The sequence below is a fragment of the Sebastes fasciatus genome, chromosome 17, assembly GCF_043250625.1.
Source record: "Sebastes fasciatus isolate fSebFas1 chromosome 17, fSebFas1.pri, whole genome shotgun sequence".
In the NCBI taxonomy this organism is placed as follows: domain Eukaryota; kingdom Metazoa; phylum Chordata; class Actinopteri; order Perciformes; family Sebastidae; genus Sebastes; species Sebastes fasciatus.
The window spans coordinates 7,636,883-7,662,122 of record NC_133811.1 but is presented as its reverse complement, the minus strand read 5'-3'; the positions used below and the strand labels follow the sequence as shown (position 1 = coordinate 7,662,122).

At 41.0% G+C, this 25,240-nt stretch overlaps 1 protein-coding gene across 3 annotated transcripts in view; it reads right to left on the bottom strand.

Moving 5' to 3' along the window:
• khdrbs3 (KH domain containing, RNA binding, signal transduction associated 3) overlaps nt 1-25,240 on the bottom strand; it is a 131,729-nt gene that overhangs the window by 33,759 nt on the left and 72,730 nt on the right. For all 3 annotated transcript variants that reach the window (XR_012590678.1, XM_074613719.1, XM_074613718.1), the window contains 3 exons: nt 19,522-19,668; nt 18,615-18,754; nt 11,052-11,232 (listed from right to left, as the gene is read on the bottom strand). Coding sequence is in view for 2 of the 3 variants with exons in the window: in XM_074613719.1 (XP_074469820.1) it covers nt 11,052-11,232; nt 18,615-18,754; nt 19,522-19,668 (468 nt within the window). In the remaining variant the exon portion in view is untranslated. The remainder of the gene's footprint in view (nt 1-11,051; nt 11,233-18,614; nt 18,755-19,521; nt 19,669-25,240) is intronic.

Genomic DNA, 25,240 nt, shown 5'->3' with positions numbered 1-25,240 from the left:
TGGCTTGCTGCACACATATGAAGGCATATGTGGAAACGTAATTTTAATACAATTCAACTTGTGCTTGGAGGGAATTAGTTTCACTGGACATTATGACCGGTGTGTGTCTGCTTATCTCTGTCGCTCTCTTAATCAAACGGGTTGGCAAGCACGAGATGCATGTGTAATCGTTTATCTGAATCCGGCTGATTATATTCTATATAGGAATATCCTTTAGGCCTATATCATTTTTAAGAGATTATCAGATTGTGCACGTGTGTCCAGCTGTGTCGCTCTCAGATCGAATTAAAGAACAGGCGAGAAAGCAGGCAAATTAATGTTGAAAATGTTTCAATTCAGGATTGATGCCACATCTGATTCTCTTCTGATCGGATTTATAGAGACCACGATCAAACTATTTAGAACGAATATCGGCCGATAGCGATCGATGGCAAATTGATCGGAGCACCCCTAAACTAAACACAGCTAAAACTTTGTATTTGTGTGTAATGGTTGGTCACCTTTCATATATTCAAAGTGTTTAGGATTTTCCAAGCAGAACCACTGCTGCCCCTTTGTTCTTGCAACCCGTCCACTTTGCAAGCAGCATACATACAGTATGGGCATGAGGTTACAATCAGCTGTATTTTTTTGTATGAACTGTTAATACTTTTGCATTTCAAAGTGGTGAAAAAGAACAACAAAAAACAATGCAACGTACACTGTTTGCTCAAGGCCACAACTAAAGTCTTTGAAGCTGAAACAGCTTTAACTAAAAGGCACCTCCTGAAGTAAGTTGGTGCGTTGCTAGAAATGTCATCCCATTTGAAATTGAAATAATGCCTCTGTTTTTGTCACAAAACTCTAGGGATCATTCTGTTTCAATCTATTTAAAAGTTGTCTCTATTATACCTATTGCAGGCTAGAATAAACAAGCGTGGTTATGAATATTGAATGATAGGAATCTAGACAGGAGGACAAAGACTAAAAAAAACGTAGCTGTGATTGTGCAAACGCCCTCAGTTGTCAAGTAAAATTCTTTCTTTGAGTATAAAAACATGAGGACAAAATCTGTACGAGATGACTAAGTCCACAGTCTCCATTGGTTATTCCATATTGACTTATTGTACTCATAAAATAAGGCCATAACTATGCTTGCGATTTGGACATATGATAATAAATAAGGTCACTAAAGAGTAACACATTCTGCTACGTTCATTTTACACTTTTAACAGGTCATTTCAAAAACTTAAATAATAACACGATTCTCGTTCTCATTCCCATGGCGTTTAATACCAACGCTTTGTCACGGCCGTGGGCTTTCGGTACCGCCGCAAACGGCACCCTGGTGTTCCATTAACAATAATGTAAACCCATTCGCGGCAACAGTAAACACTCCGAGAAAGTGTGCCGGGAGTGTGGTGACGTAGTTTGAAGAGCGAAAGAGACACAGGGCGGACTGGAGGGGAGGTAGATGAGTCCAATGAACACAAGGCTTTCATCCAGGAGACCGCTGTTTGTGTCTTATGCGCCACGTTACAATCAGCTGTTCGTTTGTGTCCCGTGTTCACAACGTTCAGTTTCATTTTCACTGTACAAACGTAGTAGTTTTAAGTCCAACCAGGTATTGCTTTCCTAAACCTAACTTTAGGGTTAAGGTTTAGGCAACAAATTCACTAAAGTGACGCCAAGGGGAACTATAGTGAGTTTGATGCCAAAAATAAAGGAGGGGGACGTGACGCCAAGGAGGGGTGTGACGAGTTGAGTTGAGAACATGTTGGGTTAACGTTGTAAACTGAAACAAAACAAAACAAAAAATTCAACAACCCTACTTAGTTCTGGGTTAGGTTTAGTAAAAAAAACATCATGGTTTGGCTTAAAATGACTATGTTTCACATGGGACATGAACAGCAGTCTCCTGGGGCAACCCTGTCTCCCACAAAACTACATTCACATACAACTAGCCAAAATACATTTTGAGGGAAAGTTGAGCGGTTTTAAACAGTCTTAAACAGAGGTCTCCTATACGGGGAAAGTCTGGTGTTTGTTGGACCCATCCACCACCGCTCCTGCCCACTCGTAGTGGACTTTCTTGCTTGTCATACTCATTATTATACCATGGAACTTTCATTAACGGTCATTCGATATACTACATCGCATACTCTACACGCCGCTCGTTGTATACGTCACATCCTCGGACTTGCAAACGTATTTGTGATACGTCAAACACAAATCTGCGACAAAATACGTTTCCTTCGAAATGTAATCGAGAATGCAGGTTTCATATATGGGAAAACTATTTTTAGAAGACAGGGCTGATGAATCATGACTTCTAATGCAGGAAAAACAAGGCAAAATGTCATATACATTATGTATTTGTAATTTTGCACTGATGAAACATGACTTCTAATACAGAAAAAAAACAATTCAAAATAACATATACTTACATACTGCAATCATTTAAATGTACTACTGTACTGTTCATTATCTCAACTGACATGAAGCTTCTTGTCCAGCAGGACTATAAATGGAAAGTGAACTTCAGATATTAATGAAGTCTAGGGACTACATGTCTTGGCTGCAGTTACATAATTTGATCATAACAGACATCTGATTGCCAGACATCTGATTGCCTTTAGGGCTGAGTATTCAAATGGTTAAAGATATAGAGCAGCAGTATCATGAAATGCTGGCAATAATGTACTGGAAAGGTGAGGCTAATCAAAAATAATGAGCTGTGTGGGCTGTGCCAGTCATATAGGATATCATGAACTTTTATCACAGTTTAATGCAACGTTATTTCAGATCAGTGGAACAAGTTTCTGTTCGCCACTGAGACGCAGCAGAGGAAAGGAAATGTCTCTCCCACACCTTAAAATGTTCACTTTTATTTATTTCTAAAATGGATTAATTGATTTAATTTCCTTCTGCATAAGAAATAATATTGAATATGTTATAATATTAAATGGGTTTTAATGTACATTATTATATTCCTATGTTATGAAGGCAGGTTGTCCTTACCATTAGAAACCTGTAGCTTTGGTTCTCTTCTGTATGTTATTCAAGTTGGTTTATCCATCCAGTTATGCAAAGAAATGTCCTTGTAGCAAAATACATAGACTACACCTGATAAATAAATTGCTTCTGTCTGAGGCAAGCATTACGCTGGGTGGAAATGTTATTAATGTTAAAAAGAACCAAAAATACAGAATAATATGTTCTTTTACCTTCTGATGTCAAACTCTGTTTATCATATTTATATAGGGTCTCTGGTAAAGAGTTTAGTTACTTTAACTTAACATATTTTTAATTATTTAATGTAATTCATATCGGCCACATGATATAAAGAAAAAATGCTCTTGGAACTATCTCAAAATTGATTTTATACCATGTGACTTATCACCTACTCTACCGTGAAACTATGCTGTTTTTCTCATAGCTTCCTCAAAGTGTTATAGAGTATAGAACATAGTATAATAAAAATGTGTGATTTGGTAAATGTACAGCATTTATATAAGGCTTTTAAACAAAGTGCTGCAACAATTTGCCTGTCAGTCATCCATTCCCACACACTAACACATCGATGTTGGAAAGCTACAATGCGAGAAACTGGGCTAACCATCAGCAGCAAATGAGCTTCAGTTTCTCTCTCAAGGACGCTTCGACATGTAGACAGGAGGAGCCGGGCGTTGAGACGCCAACCGACATCCTCTCGTGCATCCTGTCCGGAGGCTGTCCAGAAATAACAGGACCTTGTTTGTCAATCGCTTCTTAGAGGTGGTAATGCATTAGTTACAGTATATTGGTAAAAAAAAAAAAAACAAGTACCACCACAAGGCTGATAGCATGACATTATGTTACAGCAACAAAACATGAAAACATAGCAACACTGGCCAATTTACCACCGCTTTCAATTAGAAAGGCCTGTTAGAGAACCCTAGAGGCTGCAATTACGCCTCATTACATGTCACAGTACTAAAGTGTGACAAAATGACCAACAGATTTTGTTGCCAGGAGAAACACCGTAGGGTCATTCAAATCAAAAATGTCCATCGCCTCAATCAACCAAATTAATTAGAGGAAATATTGTGTGAACATTTGACAGTTTGGGCCTGAGGGTGGGGCTGTAGAAAAGATCATCTGGTGACCAAAATGCAAAAGGTTCATCCTCTGGGGAGCATAAATATACTAAGAAATTTCATGGCAATCTGATATTTCTTTGGAAAAAGTGTGAATTCTGGCATGAATGTTGGGACTAGGGAAAAATTTTCGGGTGAGGGTCAGTAAAACATTGAAATTCAAATCATCTGGAGACCATGAATATCCAATGCTAATTTAACATAATTCCTTCCATTAGATTTCCAATTAGCAAGCAAATATGAAAAGGTTTACAGAAGTTTTGAGGAAATTAAATAAATACAATTTTTAGTAGCTGCTGAAATATCTTGAATGTCCATCTCACATCACCGACATCACATCATTTTTGTAGTCCCACTAGCAAGGCAAAAAAAACAAACGTAGCCAATATCTGAACAGATTTAAATAATATCTGTTATACACATTGGAAGCCATTTCTGAACCAAACTCTTCACTACACTGCTTTGTCTCGTTTCCATATTACGTTAGCATACGACAAAACTGCACCTAGAATACATTACGTTTGTCTTTGAAGTATCACAAACATGTTTGTAATTATGCAATTTTAACATATTGCCCCAACCCTAATCCACAATGTTAGCAGAGGAGGTACTAGACACCTTGATTAGTTTTCAGCACAAGCCGTGTGCCATTAGTGTTAACTAAGTCCTCTCGTCTGGATGGTGACTCTCTCTAGGTGCTGTCCACTCACAGTGGACAACACTGCCTGGTATTAAGGACCATATTAAACTTTAACAATGGCATGTTATTGCCATTTATTAGAGCGGCTACTCTATAATTGAGTTACAAGCGAGCTGAGAGGAGAAACATGCTTGGCTTATAAATCACACTGGCACATTGAAAATGACTCTTTTCTTCGGTGTCTGACATGAGGAAAAACAGCTTTAAAATGGAAAGCAGACTGTGATGATAGTGTGATTGAAGCTATTATAATATCTGATGCGTTTGGTATTGATATACCGTTTACTCCAAATATCTTGGAGAGCACAATAGAACGACAATACTGCAACAGCGCTGTGTTTCCAACACTAAACAGGATTAGTGTGACAGCGAGAGGTTGGAAGGGGGGGGGGGGAGTGGAGACGGAGAGGGGAGAGAGAGAGAGCAGCCCCTAAGTGAGTCTTTCATTTGTATGCCAGTGGATGGCTGAGAGGCGTGTTGTTAAAAGATAAGGACTGGCCTCTGAGGCCACTGAAGACTAACAGAGGGCCTGGCACTGCATGTTACAACAGCAGTATCACAGCCGCTCCACTGTGCTCTACAATACCACTGTAACAGATAGGATGCCACTGACACCCAGAGCAGGCTTTTCAGGCGCCGGATTGGTTCCCCGCACACTGTACTGAATCCAAATGAGTTCGACAACACTCTGTCCTCACATTATGAACTTGGTAGACAACTGCACATGCTGCGTGATCTGTGTTAAAAACTCTAAAAGGTGTCACAAATGCAAAATAACAAAGTGAGAAAATTAAGCAAATCACAAGAAGAAAAAAGGCCTTGTTCTTCCCAGATGACTTTAGTGCAATACCATCTGTTCAAAGAAAAAAGTCTCGCCTCCACACAGCTGTGCGACACGCTGGTCTTAAACTTCTTAACGATAAAAGCAAAATAAGACCTTGTGATATTGTTCAAAGAAAACACATAATTCAGTATCTGTAACCCTCGGTCATCTGTCTCGGTCTCGCAATTTCTCAAAGCTATGTGTCATTTATTTGGCTCTTCTTGCCGGCATATTTCAGAACGCTGAACAGGCTGGAATTTGCTGAAGCTTTTCTGCTGCAGGGGTAGAAATACTACTCAAGCTATCAGATTGAGGATGCCAAAAAGTTGGCCCATGCATCAAGTTGAAGTATCAGTGCTACACTTGACAAATGTTTTAGCTTCCCTTACTGTTACTTTACCACCTTTGTTTTTGATCTCGGCTAAGTTGAAAATAAAGCTTATCCACAGCTGTCAAGCATTATCAGGGGAATTTGTGTCATTAATGAATTAGCCCTGTGGAAACATCTGCACTGGGAAACGAAAATCAACATCACTGCCTCTGTTGCAACCCATTGTACTGTTTTTGCATTCAAACTGAGGACTTTTTTGTATAGTGAGGTGGCTATATAACGGGATTACCCTATATGTGATTCAACAAACTCATAATTTCCAGTCCTGTCTCCTAAAAATTACGTTCCCATACAATTTAACACCATCTCAGTAATTTTGGAAGGAAACATATTTTGTCGCGGATTACGTTTGTCTTTGACGTATCACAAATATGTTTGCAAATCTGCACACAAATGCAGCAAGTGATATGGTACAACGCGCAGAGCAAATGGCGTAGTATATCGAGCGACCGTTAATGAAAGTTATGTGGAATAATAATGTTATTGAAAGTTACTTTCCCCCGGGAGACTGATGTTCCTGTCCCGTGTGAAACGTAGCCAGCCAAACCATGATGTTTATGCTAAACCTAACCCAGTAGTTTAGTAAACCCAAACCAAACTAAGTAGTGTTGTTGCATGTTTTGTTTTGTTTCAATTTACAATGTTAACCAAGGTGGTAAAAACTGTTTAAAACTGCGACTATAATCTGGGAGAAAATACGTTTCCCTCGAAACGTAACTGAGGATGCAGTTTAGTTGCTGCATGCTAACATGCTCGCAATGGCAATGTTACGTTGATGCTTAGCAGGTATAATGTTTAACACTTTGCCATCATAGTTTAGCATGTTAGCATGCCAACATTGGTAATTTGCACGAAGCACAAAGTACAGCTGAGGTTGAAGGAAGTGGCACTAGTTTTTGCAGGTATTTGGTCATAAACCAAAGCACTGGACAAAGTCAAATTATGACCAGCTGGTGGCCCTAAAGGAAAAGTCAGGGGATCACCAGAGTCATTAGGATTAATCCTCTGGGCACAATGAAGATCTGTACAAAATTTCATGGCAATCTATCTTGTAGGTGTTAAAATATTTCACTGCATAAGTGAAAAATCTGACCTGCTGGTGGTGCTACAGGAAAGGGCAGGGGATCACAAATATTAGGATTCATCCTCTGGGCATCATGAAAATGTGTACCATATTTCATAGCAGACCACCTGCTGGTCTGACCCACCAACCAACATTGCCATGTCTAAGGCCACGCTTATACAAATATGAGAAGAAAAATTTGTTTTGCCGCAAATCCAATTACAGCTGCATTTATATATATAAAAAAATAATTACTGAAATGATTACTGACATGTCTAACTTGCAGTGGAAATTACAGATGATTCACATTTGCAAGAGATATAGATTAATTAATTTTCTCCGCAATTATAACAAATCACAGGTTTTGTCCCACGTGGATAGGTTTCAATCTCATCTTCATGACTGGTCTTGCCTGCCTCACCAGTTGGATGCAGCTGCTTTATTACTGTATGTGAAATATTTTCCTAACCATTACACCCAATTTAGATTAAAACTGCTACAAGGACAGCGCCATAGAGAACACGATTCAATTAACAATGCTTGGCTCTCAAAAGGTCTGGACATGCGGAGAGGGGGATGTTTTTTCTTTTCTTTCAAAGCCACAACAGTCAGCGAGGAACCCACGGTGCTCAGAACGGATTACTGTATCTGGAGGATTTAACATAAACAATACCAGCCCACGTGCATTGCACATTTCCTGGTTTTCACACCCAGAGGAATTATGCTTCTTGCGTGAACAAAAACAAACATATAGCTCTAGATTTAGCAAGGAAGTGAAGTTCTGTTTCTTTGATTAGCCTCCTCGGATTTCATGTTGGCAAATAGCACAAAAACATGACATGCAGCCTTGTTTCCGAAATGAGAATTACATCATGTTTAATTGTTCTCCAATGGGATTAGCAGCAGGTAAAACCGGGCTCTCAATGCACTTAATGAATTACATGAAATGAGATTTGGCTGCAATCATAGTAACCATTCAAGACTGATGGGGCTGCCAAGACTGGATCACAGGATAATAACATTTCTCTCATTTTGTTTGGTAACAATTGGATTCCGAGTAATTTGATAATCTGATACAAACAGCTTCAACGGAGGTAGATTATGTAAACCAAAAACCATCCAGACAACGATACTGTACACCCATGCGTCATCGTGACAAAATCACCAAAAGGTAACCTCGGCCTGGTGCTTTTAGTGTGAACAAGAGAGGGGAAGAAAACGCCTCCAGCGGAACAAATGTTTTGGCCCGTGGCGATGCCGCACAGCAGAAGGAGAACGATGGGAACATGCATATGAGTGAATGTTAAGCAGTGATAAATGAAGGAAACAAATGCGACACGAGAAACATCTCTTTGTCATTTCATTGATGAATACAAGCGCCTATTTGTCAGCGCCCGATGGAGAACACTTGTCCTGGCATGGTGATGTATTCAGATAATACAGAGTCAAACTCATTCAGGCACTAATTTGCTGCGATGTGGTTCGATTTATCATTCGGCAGATGTTGGGGGTCTTTTTTTTTCTCCACCCGGATACACAGGTGCAGGTGTCGGGGGATGCAGTTTACAACTGTGACAATGATGGGAAACAGCTGGTCCAGGAGTCATTCTCTACGACCTCCACACATTTGAATTGCAACCTCTGAATAAACCTGTCAGATGTGGTTAGGTATGGGCTGCTGGGGCAATTTTCCAACGCGGGCCACCTCTTCTCTCCTTCTATCTGCTAAATATGCGATGTTGATGCTGGAGTCCCCGGGGAACTTGCCTTGACAGTGCGGCGGGAGACTCTCTTGGCAAATGCACAAAGACTCTTAGCCTAATATATTCATCTCTGGCAGCTGTTGATATTACAGGGTCCCAAAAGTATGTGCAGGTAAGCTAAAATCACAATAATTCACACTCTTTGTGTTAACACCTCATGTAGCGAGACAAAAAAAATAAATATGGTGGAGTTCAACTCATACAGGCTGATGTTTAAGCAGCTATGCATATTTTGTGCTGAAATGGGGGTCTTTAAAGTGCCAGTTCAACCAAATTACAAAACAACATCATTTCTAACACACAATGTACAGAATCTTGGCTTCATGTTCCGGTGTTTTGAATTATCTGTCTCTAAGGGCGTTTTCACATTAGGTACAATTGATCTGTACTGTGCCCGAGTACAATTGCCCCCCCACCCCCTCTGCTCAGCTTTCACATTAGTAAATTTGTTCTGTACCTGAGTACACTTGCGTCATCATCCAAACGTATTTGTTTATGTTGAGATCAGCTGTTCTAGCAGCAGAGCATCGTAAAACACTTCATTCAAACTCGACAGAAACAAAATAAAACTCACCAATACTGTCGTTGTTAGTCTTTCCAACAATCACCAACTCTCTCTCTGCCCGCTGAGCAGCTGAGCATTTCTCGTTCTTCGCAGACAGACCATTAAACTAGCTAAATAAAATAACAAACATCACTCAACCCTTTCGCCTATTGTTTATATTTTAAGGAACCTCTCGCCTGCCTTCCTGCTGTATCAACCACGGCCGTTCAGTTCAGAGGATCATATCGGCACACGATATTCAGACATACTGTAGATATGAAACAGTTTTGTATGTATACAGATGTTGAAGGAGGCTGGCGACGTTGAAAAAAGCCTGCCCTTTCACAACTACTCGCTAACTGCTAACGTTACTCGCGTTAAATAGCGTTCCACTTCCGTGTTTTGGTATGGTTGGCTTTCACACCTGATGCGAACCGTACCCAAGTCCACATGATCCGTACTCCAGACCACCTTTTCAAGTGGACTCGGGTACGGTACGGAGCATTCACACTAATCAATTGAACTGGACTTTGGGGACAAGTGTACTCGGATCCGGGCCCAGAATCCCTGGATTTTGTCGGTCCAGACGAATCTTTCCATATAAGCCACGCTCATTTGAGTCATTTAGAATTTTGTCGAAATCATATTTTTTGCTACTTCTACAAATTTTGAGCAATCGTGACCAAAGTTGGTACAGAACATCTCTGGACCAAGCCGGAAAACATAATTTTTTTGGATTGTTTATGTTCCGTACAGTGTAGCTATAGCTGGCCCTCAAATTTAGCTGAAATGTTGTGGGCGGGGCTTATATTACAAAAAGTGTCGTATCTCCTGAACGCTTTGTGTTATTGCAACCACAATTGGTGGACATGTGTAGATATGATGTCTGAGTAACCATAGCAAATGTAGTGCCAGTTGGCCAATAGGAGGCACTGTAACAGCATCATCTAACAATAAAGGAAGTATTCTCTGTCTGTCTGTGTATATATGTATGAGTGTCCTTTGCATATCTTGAGAACCGTTCATCCAAACAACTTCGCACTTGTACAAGCTGACATAACACGGTTCTCGACAATGCTGCAAGCAGAACTTCTACTAATGAATAGTTTACATACAAATATTACCTCTGTTAATACTTTTTTCAGTGTAGTGCTATGATGTTGGATGTTACGGGAACTGTGATATATGCAAATGCAGATCATACCGCTAAACTTTTTAAACTATTATTATTACTATTATTTTACATTTTATGCATATGGTGGTGTGCTCTTTCTAGTTTTGCTAAAATTAGATAAAAAAAAACACTTTAGACTATATCGCCTTGCTTACAGTATCGCAATATTTCGAAATGTATTGAATGATAATCCCCGTATCATGATACGTATCATATTGCCAGAGTCTTGCCAATACACAGCCCTAGCTGTTAGCAGTTCCTGTTTGCGATGTACCCATAGATGGACAGACAACTATCATTGGATACTGAAGAAAACTTGAAATTGTGACGATTCTCAGTTCTGGAGTTATAGGGAGCATATTTTTTCTATGATTTATAAGCCGATTAATGGAGGTTTATTCGTGATGGACATCTGAGTAATCAGAAAATGTTTTCTACCTAATATTCATTGGCAATGCAATTTTAATATACTCACGTATTCTCCATATGTTTCCTGAACTATGGGAGGAGCCGGCCGGTACCCAGCGGTTGGGGGGGCGCCTCTGGCTCTCAGAACCCCCCTCGCTCTGGAAGATGGAGCCCGGCTGGGTGGGGCTCCTCTGGGTGCTGCTCCTCGGGGCACCGCCGCATGCAGGGGAGGAACTCCTCCTCGAGTCCTGACACAAGACACAAACATCCGCCCAGGTTTAGATGAAAGAGCAGGAACTCAAATACATATTTCATGTGTTATTAACTGTTTTTGAGGAGCATGTGATAAATTCTGTGAATTATTGGAGGAGGGAGAAATGGATATGTGTACACCGTTGGGATGGATTGGGTAACATACATCCTCTTTCTCCACAACATGTTCATGTGATCTTAAAGCAATAAGAGATATACTATTACAAGGATAGTATTATATATCATCAATATGAGACGTCCACTGCATTCCAGGTCTTTATGATGAGGTGCTGCAATTTATTATGTTTGGAGTAAAGCTGCCTCATCTACTTCCATTCCAGTTAGTGATTTCCTACATTGGCCAGAATGGCTCGGCACAACCGCAGCGATGAATCTGATACATTCAGCAGCAGGTTATATGTGTAGGTGGAGACGGAGGAACAGCGAGGGTGGAGGGCAAATTCCTCCAGTCGAGAAAAAGTGAGTCACGTCCATTACTCAAAACACAGCATGTCTTGTGGCTGAATTGCTTTCCTGTCTATTAAGGAAAATGCAGATGACAAAAACTGGTGTTTCTGCTCGTTCGGTGATGGATGTTTTCTCGTTTTGGAATAAAGCATTGCATTTGGACTCAGGGGAAGTGGCACCGTAACCCGTTTTTTGAGGGGATGGATTTTTACCTTTTAATATTTAGGTAAACAAGCATGACTCCCATAAAGCTCTTCTGCAAAATAGCTACAGCGACTGATCTGTACAGTCATCCAGATGAATTAACACAGAACCCAGAGTCTAACCTGCACTGTAATCAAGATGGAAGCAAAGTCAAGCTGCTCTGTCGGAAATCAAAGGCAGCCTGACCTTGTGGTTTGGTAACGCGTTGTTTGAGCTTTTTTTACACCGACTCGAGCTTTCTTTTTAAAAGCAGTTAACTGATCTGAAGCAGCGGCAGAAAACCACCAAGGTTGCTCTCCGGGTCATTTTCTTTCTATGCTTTTTCCATTTCTCCATTATTATTGGTGAAACATCACAGATTTGGGGCAGGAGGAGAGAAAAAAAAAGAAAAAAGAAGTTGCTCTTAATATTCTGACTAATGGGGACAGTGGAGGATGTTTACTTGATAGAAATTGGACCACCCTCAAGCGGGAGAAAGAAAAAACAGTCGAGCACTGAGAGTCACTTCCCCTTTAACAGCGGGGTTTCTCCTCCAGCAACAGCTCCAGTCAAAGCCAAAGAGGGATATGCGACAGCTACAAAGTGTCCATCCAGAGTCGCGCTATTAATCAAAAGTAAGCACATGTGAGTGTGAATATGTAAAAAAACACTGCATGTGACTTCCTGTTCCGGAGCCTCTTGTCTTATCACACTTAAATTAGGCATGGTAAACTAATTACAGTGTAATTTAAAACACAGCCAATTATATTCTGACTGAGAGCAATACAGACGCCCCATCTCCGTGACCTTGTTTATCTCCGAATCTCATGAAAGAAGTGTTTTCTTTTATAAACACAAAGAACAAACAACATGACTCTTTGCGGGGTTTTTCTTTCTTTTTTTAAAGCCCAGCGTTGACTCAGAGAGCCTTAAAGTTTTCTAATGGCCATGAGTATTTTTATTTGTAGTCTTGTGAGGTCTCAGAGGATCTGGAATTAGCATGGGTTCACAGGGATAGTAGAGAGGAAAGCATCTACTGGAGATCATTTACATATAAAGGCTTTTATGCAAATGTGGCTTTGCATCACTGGTGTACTACCGGACACTATTTACTATCATTTCTGTTTTTCTATTAAAGGTACTTGCTCACTTAATGACCTATTTGAGCACACATGAGTCTCAGCTAAAATGCGGCAGCATAATATAGAACAAACTGTTACATTCACCGAATGTAAACAGCCTGAATCACAGTGTGTCTGAGAGAGAGACTGCGTTGCCTCAGAAGCTCCATATTTTCCCAAATGAAATTACGTCTCATAAAAGCAGTTTAATCAGGAGGCACGAGTTTTAATGACATCAATTGCTGATGATAAAACGTAGATTAGAATTTTTTTTTGTCACAAGCTCCACCTGTCAACGGCCAATTTTGTGGATTGCCATAATTGGTCAACAACATAACTACCGAATATTTACATTCTGTGAATACTTCTGTATTCAGGAGTTTTCATTGATTGTGGTGGAGGCCGCTGGATTCAAATTGCCGACCTGCACGACGGGATTCACAGGAAACTATGAAGCCTGTAATCTAGCGTTACTATTTTAATCCGCCTCACCATTTACTGCTCTCTCTCCCAACCATGAGAGATGAACAAAGTCATCGTGACGTTGCCCATTGGTTTGTGGACTGCCTTTTTGAAGCCTCGAGTTAGGCGTTTTGGTTGACGCCATCTTGGTTTTTTGCAACCAGAAGTGACACGAGAGGGTGGAGCTAAGTACAACCGAACGCTGAATAAGACATTTTTAGGCGACCAAAATGTCACAATTAACTTTCATGAACTGAAAACACACTGTGAAAGGGTTAAAGTTGTAAGAGGAAAACACGGACAACTTCCAGACCGGACAACACCGTGGTAGCTACCTGTCAATCACAAGGTAGCCACGCCCTGAGGCATACCCTGCTTTATGGTTTATTTGACTCTAAATGAGACCATCATTTACTAAATGCTGTATTGAAGAAGACCTGAAACTAGCGATTGAGACCAAAAACTCGTGTTTACAATGTTTACTAAGGTAATAAATCAAGTGAGAAGTAGGCTCATTTTCTCATAGACTTCTATACAATCAGACTTTTTTTCGCGACCAGAGGAGTCGCCCCCTGCTGGCTGTTAGAAATAATGCAAGTTTAAGGAACTTATGCATTGGCTTCATTTTTCAAACCAGGAGGTTGCTACCTGCTCCCAACTCTGTCAGAGCTCTATTAAGTTACGGCCAATGCAACATTTCCTATATTGCAACCTGCTTCATATTAAAAGCAAAACATCTAGCATAACACAGGCAGCTTTTACTGTGAAACAATTAAAGAAATGCAACACATTTGTCCTGGAGGTCAAAACAAAACATGGTAATTTTCCCCGTTATTTGTGGATCAGTTTTAAATATCAGTCAGTAATGGAACAATCAGGAACAGCCACAGAACCATAGAAAAGGTAATCAACTTTATTGTGTTATTACTTTTTTAAACTGTAAAGCACATTGAGTTCCTTTGTAATGAAATGTGTTCTATAAATAAAGCTGCCTTGCCTTGCCTTTCTAGGACTACTCTGTATTTTGTATTCCCATACAACAAAACTGAATTACGTTTTGAGGAAAACATATTTTGTTGCAGATTACGTTTGTTTGTGACGTTTCACAAATACGCTTCAAATGACAGTCGGTGGAAGTTCGCGTACGGAGGAGGTCGGGGTGGTGGATGGGTCAAACGAACACAAGACTTCCACCCGAGAAACGGCTGTTTGTGTCCTATGTGAAACCAAATGTCAACATTAGCTTATTTTAATTAACGTCTGTAGCTTAATGGCGTAACAAACTTAGTCATTTTAAGCCAAACTATGATGTTTTTATTAAACCTAACCAAACAAACCTAATCGAAACCTAATTCACAATGCGGTTTCGTTGTATGGGAACGTTATTTTTAGGAGACAGGGTAGAAACAGATACACCAGTTGCTCTTCTGTTGTTTTTCTGACAAAGTAGCTGCTCAAGGGCTGTTTGCTGCGTCCAGATTTCTGGAACTGTAGTGTTAAAGCACATTTGCTGTGACTACCTGTAAACCAGGACTGAAATTTGAAGGATTATAACTACTATATAAAGAGAAGATAAGTATTCTGCATCAAGGGGGTGTCAAACTACTGGCCCGGTAGCCACGTGCACGTTTAGTTTCTTCACTCTTTTATTTGATAGTAAGGATTTAATTTTCCAGCAAGGCTGAAAAAGTGGAGCATAAAATTGGCTTTTTATTTCACATTCAATTAGCAAGCTGTGCCTATTTGCAGTTTCAAGAAATGTCTGTATGCAGTAGAGTTTACAGTGAATGCTACTTGTCTCATCTACAAGGAGAGTTGCCGGTTTTCAGGAACACAACATTATGACGAGAGGAGGGGAAGATGAGTTGTTCAGATTCAGACTCAAAGTGGTTCAAATGTATTGCTGAAGTTTTTTCTTTTTCACACCGTGTGTTCAAGCAGCCTCCCCCTCGGAGAAAACAACCTGGCTTCAGATATTTTTTTGAGTTTGAGACCTCTGGCCTACACAGTTTGTTTATATGTGCCTAACAAAGACATAACACCATAACAATACAGAGTAATGCATGAAGTGAACAAGGAGAGGTCGTTTTAGATGGAATAGCATAGGATAATAGGGAAGGAGTAAAACATGAATGGAAAGAGGCCAAGAGGTGTGGCTGGGAATTAGAGTGATCATGAAAGAGTGTGAGATGGTCCTTCTGATTGAACCGTCTCTGAGCTTTATTGACAGCTCCGTCCAGAGACAGCTGGACTCTCCAGCATTGGATGTTTTGGATCCTCTTGACCGGTTGGTTTCCTTTGGTGCACAGAAAAACAGCCTGGTGGCGGGTGCAGTAAATAAGCAGCTATGTGCACAGTCAGTGCAACTTTAAATAAAAGCAGCGGTGCTTTGGTTTTGTAGTTTTATGCCAATCATCTATGGATTTTGCCTCTTCTTTGTAGTTCCTGCTGAGGTCTGCACACAGTCAGCACAGCTCATTTTTCTGCCTTGCTGCCATTCATTCTTGTAGAATATGAGAAATAACTTCCACAGAGAGAGATAACCCATCACATTGAACAGGAAGCTTTTGTTTGGCTTGTTCTAAGGTTTATTTCAGTATGTCCTATTGGAATAATTTCATATCAGTATGTATACCTGTACATTATGATGCACTATATGCTTCCTGCCAGTCAGCCAACAAGTCTAAAAGACAACATGTCAGTGCAACCCTGTCTCCTACAAAATTACGTTCCCATACAACTAAACTGCATTCTCAATTACGTTTCGAGGGAAACATATTGTCTCCTGAATTACGGATGCAGTTTTAAACAGTTTTAAACACGTGCTTAACGTTGCAATTGAAACAAAACAAAACAAAAAATGTTACATTATTAAGCTGCAGACGGAAATTAAAATAAGTGAACATTGACTTTTGGTTTCACACGGGACACCATCTCTTGGGTGAAAGTCCTGTATTTGTTTGACCCATCCGCCACCCCAACCTCCTCTTTACACAGACTTCCACAGACTATCATTACAAACGTATTTGTGATACGTCAAAAACAAACATAATCCACGAGTTCCTGCAGTTTCGTTGTGTGGGAACGTAATTTTGTAGGAGAGGGCTGGTCAGTGCCTTCCAAAATGACCCACTTGACTGTATGGTTAAAGGTTTCGTTAAGGTTAGGCAAACAAAACTATTTGATTAGGTTAAGGGTCAGATCGTGGACATTATCTGTTGGTAGGTGATGGGACAAAAAAATGCAGTCTCCATTGTCAAAATCAGACTCTTTGTACATCCAAACATGCAACCTCCTGTCTGAGAGGATTTACTGACAGACATTATTTGACATTATTTTGTGCCCCAAAAACATGGTGTATTTGTTAAAAGAGTGTTTTCAGGGTGCGTTTCTCTCCTTATTACATATGCATTTAAAGGACGGTTGCGCAAATAATAGTAGGAGACGTGTTACCAAAGTTTGATTAAGTATTTTTCTGGATTTACTGAAGTCATGCAATTTGAAAGCCATGCAGTTTTGTGGAGAAAGTTCTCTCGCTCTGAAAACCAGGCGTAAAAATAGCTCAGATAAGATTTAGAGGAGCCGCAAGGAAGGCTGGGATGGGAAAATAAACATGGCTATACCTTTATTCTACAGAAACTGCACTGTTCTGTTTTTACATTTATTTAATACATTGGACTGCATTTACCTCATTTAGCCTATTCTAGTGAAATATCTACTGTATGTATGATACCACCTCCACCTCCTCCACCTGCTGAGCTGATGGACCTGCTGCTCTGACCATCCCCACATAGGTCGGGCTGACTTGTGTATATTTTGTGCATATTATTAATCCATCATAAAGATTGCAATATTAGAATTATATGAGCAATTAACATTTTTGTTCAACTCTTATAGAGTTTAAACACTCAAAGTAAACATTTTGTAGTCAAGATCACTACTTTAGCATTTCTTTTTCAAAACTGAGTACTTTTCCACACGTGCACGGGTCATTTTGTAATTGTATTAATTTTATGCCTTTTGGTCTTTCGTCTACACCCAAACAGCGTTTTAGGTCACTAAAAACAGTACTTTTGCTCACGGTGAAGATTTTCAGAATCTCTGTTTTACTGTTTACTTGTAGAAAGGGAAAACTGAGTTTAGGGCTTGTAACGTCAAAGTGTGCACCGTTATCTCAAAGCAACATGTCGTGCAACGGCGGCATAAACATACATCCATGAACGGCAGCCGTGGCCAAATAACCTGCTAACAAGACTTTTACATGTTGACACATAATTGTACAGTTATTCTACCTCTATATCGAGGAACAGAGGCGTCAGAATGAACTACGTAGGTCACTGCTATCCCTCACTCCCTCGACATAGACCAGCCACTGGTATGTGTGTGTTTGTGTGTATATCTGTGTGTGCGTGTGTGCGTGTGTGTGTGTGTGTGTGTGTGTCCCAAACTGCCCACTGGCTTTGACAGCGCTTCAATTGTGTTTTTGCATTTTTGTCTGGATGGAGATTTTTTTAAAACCATACCTGTGCGGACAGGAATTTCTTTGAGAACAAATGAGGAAAAACAGCGTTTAAAAAAAAATACTTTTATACGTGTGGACAAGACTTTCATGAAGTCAGACATCCCACCACTAAATGAGCATATGAGCTCAGTTCCGGGATCAGTCCAGGAGCTGACTGTGTACTGAGATGCTGCCTTAGTAAATCAAGAGTTAACACACGCACATCGCAACCGCAAATTCACTGAAAACTGTAGCCAACATTTGCACTGACACATCTAGTAAACCTGGTAAATCTGGCCCAGTTTCGCTATCCAGAAATAACAAACTGTAAACTTTAATGTAACATCCGTATCTTGTATTCACAAAACAGGACAAAAAGATAAATATTTCTGGTATGGCTGCACCAGACAGAGGTAGTCGTAAACGTGCTGTAACTCTAAATGACACCATTAACTCTGAGAAAGCAACAGGATACTGAATCCATAAAAAAAAAAAAAAAAAAAAAAAACGCCTTCCAGTAGCTCCTTAACTGTAAATAATACCCATTCCCCAGCTGAACTAAAGTGCACGTACACACAACAACTTGCACACACACACACACACACACACACACACGCACACACACACTTGGAGGCAGGGTTACCTGGGAGGCCCTGGAACAGGTGTCCCTCTTCCACGGGCAACTGACTTGCCCCTCACCGATGGCACCTTGGCATCCTCCGAGCCGCCGTTCAGGTATGTGAGCTCCTGCAGCTGGGCCTGTCTGATCTCATCATTGTAATCCTGCACACAGAGAGGCAGCGTGTTCAAACACACACGCACACACAAACACAGACAGCAATAGACTCGCTTTCAATTACACTGTATTAAATTCCGTCCTTTATCTCCAGGGCTACAGCCCCGGGAATATCTAATTAATGTACTTTACAGTACTGCCGTGACCGCTGCTCCTGAGGCAGCAAAACATTTCAGATCTGCCGCTGATAAATCATCGGGACCCCGTTTGCCTTTATCTTCTCACACACAGTTGTTTCTTGCCACTAAATTAAAACACAAAACACGGAAATATAATCACGAAACGATTGAAATGATTGCCATGTGTCTGCTCTATCAATAAATGTGATTTATTGTAAGAGGCAACACGGATGGAGGTGGGGGAGGGGTCTGCTGATAATTAATGGCGAGATGTAAATCATCATAGCTCTGAGCATTGGAGAGATCATCCATAATGAATGGAGGGAGAGTAAATAAGCTCCATGCTGCATGCAGCTGCCAAGGAGAGTTTGGCCCGCGCAGAGATCCCCTCCTGCTCTCTTTTACTTCTGTTGTACCCACGACTTCCAGACTCTGGATCACACATCATCAGACGCTTTCCATGCACACACTCCGACGGCCCTGACAGGATTACAGTGCAAGTAAGAGTGCGAGCGAGGTTGTCTCTGCTGCGCTCACTTCGCTGTGCACAGGCTGAAAATGAGTCGCAGAAAAAGCAGCTGAGAGGAGATTCAGGGGGAGAAAGTGTGTGTATGTGTGGAAAGAAGGAAACATACTGGTATGAGAAACTTCTTGATCTCCTCCAGGGCGTGACCCATCCTGGCGTAGGCCTCAGCCGGCGGGGCGAACACCTCGATGAGGACGTGCAGGTCTTCGTTCAGGTGGTGATATTTGGCCTCGCCGCTCTGCCGTAGCTCTTCTTCCTGATGGTACGAAAAAAAAAGAACAGTTTGGTATCATATATCCTGTCGAGGGAATGAGTTAGCTGTCACAGTCAGCAACATTTATCTTGTTTTTTTTTTCTCTATTTCGGCACGTATTTACTGGAGGGAGTTTTTCCATAACTTTTACATAATGAGGTTTGATGCTGGAGAGTTGCAAAAAGACAGACAGGAAAATATTTATGTGGGTTCTTGGAGAGTCATATGTTTGCAAACAGGCAATCTCTGCAATCCTTTCTACTGCGGCTGTCACGTTTAACCGATTGCTTTTGTCCTCACACAGCTGCCTGTCCTCGTAACAAATGTACACATAAAGTACGTGCTCTCAGGCACTTGATCATTTTATCTCATCTCTGTGAGGAAAAAGAGTTACCATTTGAGTTTGTGGTAAAAGAGATGTTTATATTGAGTATACAATACAAGATATACAATATACTTATACAAGAGTTCAGTAAAATAGTGAGGGGCTTGTTTGAAAGTTGTCTTGAGATAACCTAAATAAGTTGGTGGTCCATTATCTGTTGCTTAGTTTGGTGTAATTTGATAGGTGAAATGACTTTAGCAAATGACTTATTTGATTATATACAACAGTAAAAAAAAAACAGGGATCTTTATCAACAGAGAGTCTAAAGAAAAAGACATAAAAATATTGGACACCCTGTAATTGACTGGCAGGCGTTTCCTGGGTAGTTAAGTGGACAGAGACCAAAGCAATCGACTCACTATTTCTGGACAGTAGCCAGGGTTTGACATTAACCATGGCCCGATGGCCTGTGGCCACAAAAAAGTTACGTTGTCCTAACTGAATGTGACACGAGCGGACGTCAGCGGACGTCAGTGACAAAACCAGTTAGATTGCATTGTTTTCTATGTGGTGTCGCCAATCGCCGATTCCTTAACTTTAGCCGTTAGCAGCCGGTAGGCAACACAGTCCTGATTGGCTAAATAACGGAGCTAACGGCTAACGTTAATGTAGGTTCCATTGAGATACATTTTGCGTTCAAGCTCTATTTAGTAAAACTGAGTATTGAGCGAAGGTAAAAAAATTACAATGCTACCATGATATGTTCAAATATAATCTCGTAAATGTAGTTTTTTGGCAAGAAACTTAAATAAAAACAGTTTGAAGGAGATTCTGTTAATGTCACAGTTAAGGAAGGCTGTGTTAAAGTGTGTTAAATTGCCTTTTCTGTATTGTTTTTTAATATGTTTACATTTTAAGCCACCAAAAATGCACTTTGGGCACCAAAAATTAGGGGTTTGGTGGCCCGTGGGGCCAGTGCTTCAAAATATTAGCGTCTATCATTGCCTCAAGGGCATGCTCAAGGAAAAAGTCAGTTTGAAAAGTTGTTAAATCCTTTGGGGACATGTCTGAGAAAAAAAAAGTTTCATGACAACCTATCCAGCATTTGCAAAGTTATTTCAGTCTGGACCAAAGTGGTGAACTGACTGAGCAACATGGAGCCACTCTGCTGGCATGGCAGAAAATGGAATTTGGACAGATGACATTACGTTTCCTACATCTATCCATCTAGAGCTGATCCATGGTGTCCATGTTTCGAAATACTGTCTTGATTATGGTGGAGTTTCCCAAAACGTGATGTGGATCGTAAGATGTGGATCAGCTTGGCAGGTCAGACGTGTTTTGTCCGACACTTCCATTAAAGTCTGTTCAAAACAACTGCTGCACCAGACTTGCATTTCATATGGCATCTTTATTTTCATGCATTCCACTCACCAACATAAACTCAGTAGTATCTCTCTTCACTAACTGGAGTAAATATCAAGTTATTCAGTGGCTGACAACAACTCTGCACATCTTTGCTAGAGTACCAACATCAATCCAATCACCTGTCGCCACTACAGAGGGCCGTCAACATGCAGAAAGTTACAGATTTTTTTAGCTTTAAACAGGTGTGGGTACATGCTAAAGGAGCATGTATCTGTTTGCTGTACACTCAAACCACTGAAAGTATAGCAGATGTAACTCTCTCCTCTCCGCCACTGCAGAAGCACAGTTCATTTAGACTGCATCAGAAAAAAATATTCCATGTAAACAGTGAGGGGTTGCACAGGCCATTCAGACCCGACAGAAGCAGGCCAGTGCGATGTTATTGATGGCGAGAAATAGGACAGCAAAACCCCCAAATGTCTCCCACCACATTACACAAAGGAAACAACAGGTTTGGCGTCCCAGTTTCTCCTTTTCAACAAAAAAAAAGGAAAAAAAGTCTTCTCCGGGGCCTTTCCAATGGCGGCAACTTCCTGTTCCCCCTTCTCCCTCTCCAGCGCCATGCAAGCCAGTGTCTCTGATGTCACCTAATTATAAATAACCTTCTTTTAAGAGTGCCTGTGGTATGTTAATGATATGTTAATTCCCCCCATAAATCTGTGCTTTACGAGCAGAGGGCTCCTTTGCGCATAGCGCCAGCGCTGACGGAGCTGCCGGTGTCGAGCTGGGAGTGTAAGCAGGGTGTTAGAAAGAGACGACTGCTTGCAGACGTGTCTCTCCTTTCCCTTTCATGTGTTCCTTGGCATATTTGCAAAAAAAAGATATGAAAAACAATCATTATCATGTGCTTTAACTATCATCTGCAAGCGACCCAGTCTAATGTCAGCATGTGACATCTGAGGACTTCCCTTTCTTTAAAAAAAGTATTTGTTCTTTTACTTCATCTTTCTGTCTATACAGTGTCCATATAGTGTCAATGTTATACTCACATTTGGTCTGAAACCGATCTGTATGTGTGACCATATCATTTGCATGATATTGTAGATATAATATCAGTTTTGATACTTGGCGACCCCTCCCCCATTCAGCACTGATAAGAAGCATCGGTGATCCAGCAGTCCTATAGCAGCTCAGCAGCCCACGGCAGGAGATTACAGCTGTCTGTTTCTCATATCTACTGGCAGCATCTTCGTCCTGTTTACTTTTTTTCCCTCTGTAAATCTACTTATGAAAAGCCGTTCACCCTGGAAACTGAAGGCCACAATGCTCTGGACGCAGGCGTTCCTGCAGACAGAGCTTAGCTTAATGTCTAGCTCGGAGCATTCACATTCAAATTAAATTAAGGACAGACGCTGGAAAATGGGGCAAATTCTATTATTCTGTGTATACTCTGTATAGAATTTATTTAAAGATTTAAAGATTTTTTTATTTGTTTTTTTAAAGCACTTAATGGACTGGGAGCAGTTTATATCTCCACTCTCCTCAGCTCAGCGCTTCCGCCTATACATCCCTCGGATATACTGACCAATCACTGCTCTTCATTCAACAGCAAGTTGAAGCCAAAAGGATCGAGCCATTGATGCCTACACATCTACTTACACACAGTTATCCAAATTAACCACACAAGCATCACTTGCTGTATATCACCGTAGACTGTGTATAACAAGAGGACATAGTTACAGTGACGTCACCCATTGGTTTGTGGACTGCTGTTTTGAAGCCTCGAGTTCGGCATTTTGGCCGTCGCCATCTCTCGACAACTCCCAGACCGGACAATCTGGGGTAGCGACCTGTCAGTCACAAGGTAGCCACGCCCTAAAGCATCCCCTGCTTTATGGTCTATTTAACTCTAAATGGGACCATAATTTACTAAATGAACATCATGCTGTATTGAAGAAGACTTGAAACTAGCGATTGAGACCATAAACTCATGTTTACAATGTTTACTGAGGTAATAAATCAAGTAAGAAGTAGGCTCATTTTCTCATAGACTTCTATTCAATCAGACTTCTTTTTGCAACCGGAGGAGTCGCCCCCTGCTGGCTATTAGAAAGAATGCAAGTTTAAGACATTTCCACTAGGGATGTCAAGAATTAACCGTTTAACCGTTAACCGACATTAAGCATTTTAACCGATTAACGCTATCGGTTAAAACGGTTAAAAGAAATGTTAATAATTAATTCAAAAGCTGAGCGGCTCAGAGGAGCGGCTCGTCTCTTTAAGGAGAAAAAGCTGGTCCACCTTAACAGCCCAAATTAAGAGGCGGAGCCGGAGTTGCAGGATACAGGAAGGTGGCTCCGGTCTCTCCATGGATGTATTAAAAGAACAGTTCCAGCTCGCTTAAGCGGAGCGTAGGAGTTGTAGTTTTGTAGCATTTATTCACCGACAAAAAAAACTGTACACACACTGCTACACCTACGTTCACAGCTAGAACGCCACCAACAACCTCACACTCACCGTCAACACATGGCCTGTTGGAAACTCGCTAAAGTTACGCAGATTACGTGTGTGGCGGCGAGCACGAATCCTCCGGCAATGCTAGAGCTGCTAACGTAGCACAAATACACACACTGTTTGGTGGACACTCGCTAAACTAAAGTAGACTTTTTCTGGGAAAGTGGCTGCATGTCCGCGACACTACATGCGGCATCATGGCTGCAAAGTTAACGCTCCCAGACGGGTGTACTGGGGACTCCCGTCAACGTATATCTGTTGTGCTCCTGCAGCTGGAACACCGCTGCATGTGAGGCTTTAATCTTGTCGGTTATCGGTTAAGAACATTTTTCAAAATGAGCATCCCTAATTTCCACATTGGCTTCACTTTTCAGAACCTGACATTGCTGACTGTGTATCACAGGATGTTGGATGTCAGGAAGAAGAACATACAAGATAGCACACAGGAAGTCATCAAATCGTACATAACCTACAGTACAAGACTGTGGCAAATCTACCAAACGCCACCACCACCTTCAGGGAAGACAAAAATAAAATCCAGAGAGAAAAGAAAAAGAGGGCTCCCCGACCAGAATGCTTGAGTTTGCAAAAGGTGAAGGGATGGAGCAATGGAAGGAATTAAAAGACTGGCAATGACAAAAGAATAAAACAATGCAGCAAAAAAAAACAATAGATTGAACAGCTACTGTACAATCAGCAGCATCGGGTCACAATAGATTGACTTAGTAAGCCTGGAAACTGGTAAGTACATTAAAATGTGTAATTTGTTGCCAAGCACTGCCACCCTGAACTTTATCTCCCATAATTTATAGGCTCCTTAATGTGATTTCAATTATATCATTCCTTGATCTTCACATTATAATGGACAGTACAGTACTTACACATACAGAGCAGTCCTTTCAGACAATGAAGGCATTCCAGCTCGCAATTAAGCCCGATGCAGGACTTAGCAAAAGTGAAACAAAGCGATTGTTTTGTCTATCGGGAAAATGAAAGCGGGAGAACAAGTCCCGGGGAGGGAAATGGATGAGTTAATCACGGCACTAACGAGAAGGGGGCGCGGAAACACGGATGCCTTTACATCATCCTGCTCTGACAGCGGCAGGACGACCGCGGTGTCGTAACCAGGCGGGGAGGCTCTGACTCCGACAGCTTGGTGCCTTTCAACCTCTCTGCCCTCCCGTTCTTGTCAACACAAGATCAAGGTCCTGCAACATCAAGTATCTGAGCAATTATCTTTGCTCTTTGCCGCCATACGTAAAAGCTTTAAAGAGAATGTAGCAATACAATTATAAGTCCATCTAATGTCTTCTGCTGGGTGAAAACCGAACATTATTTCCTTCCCTGTCAGTCAGATGCACCCCAGGA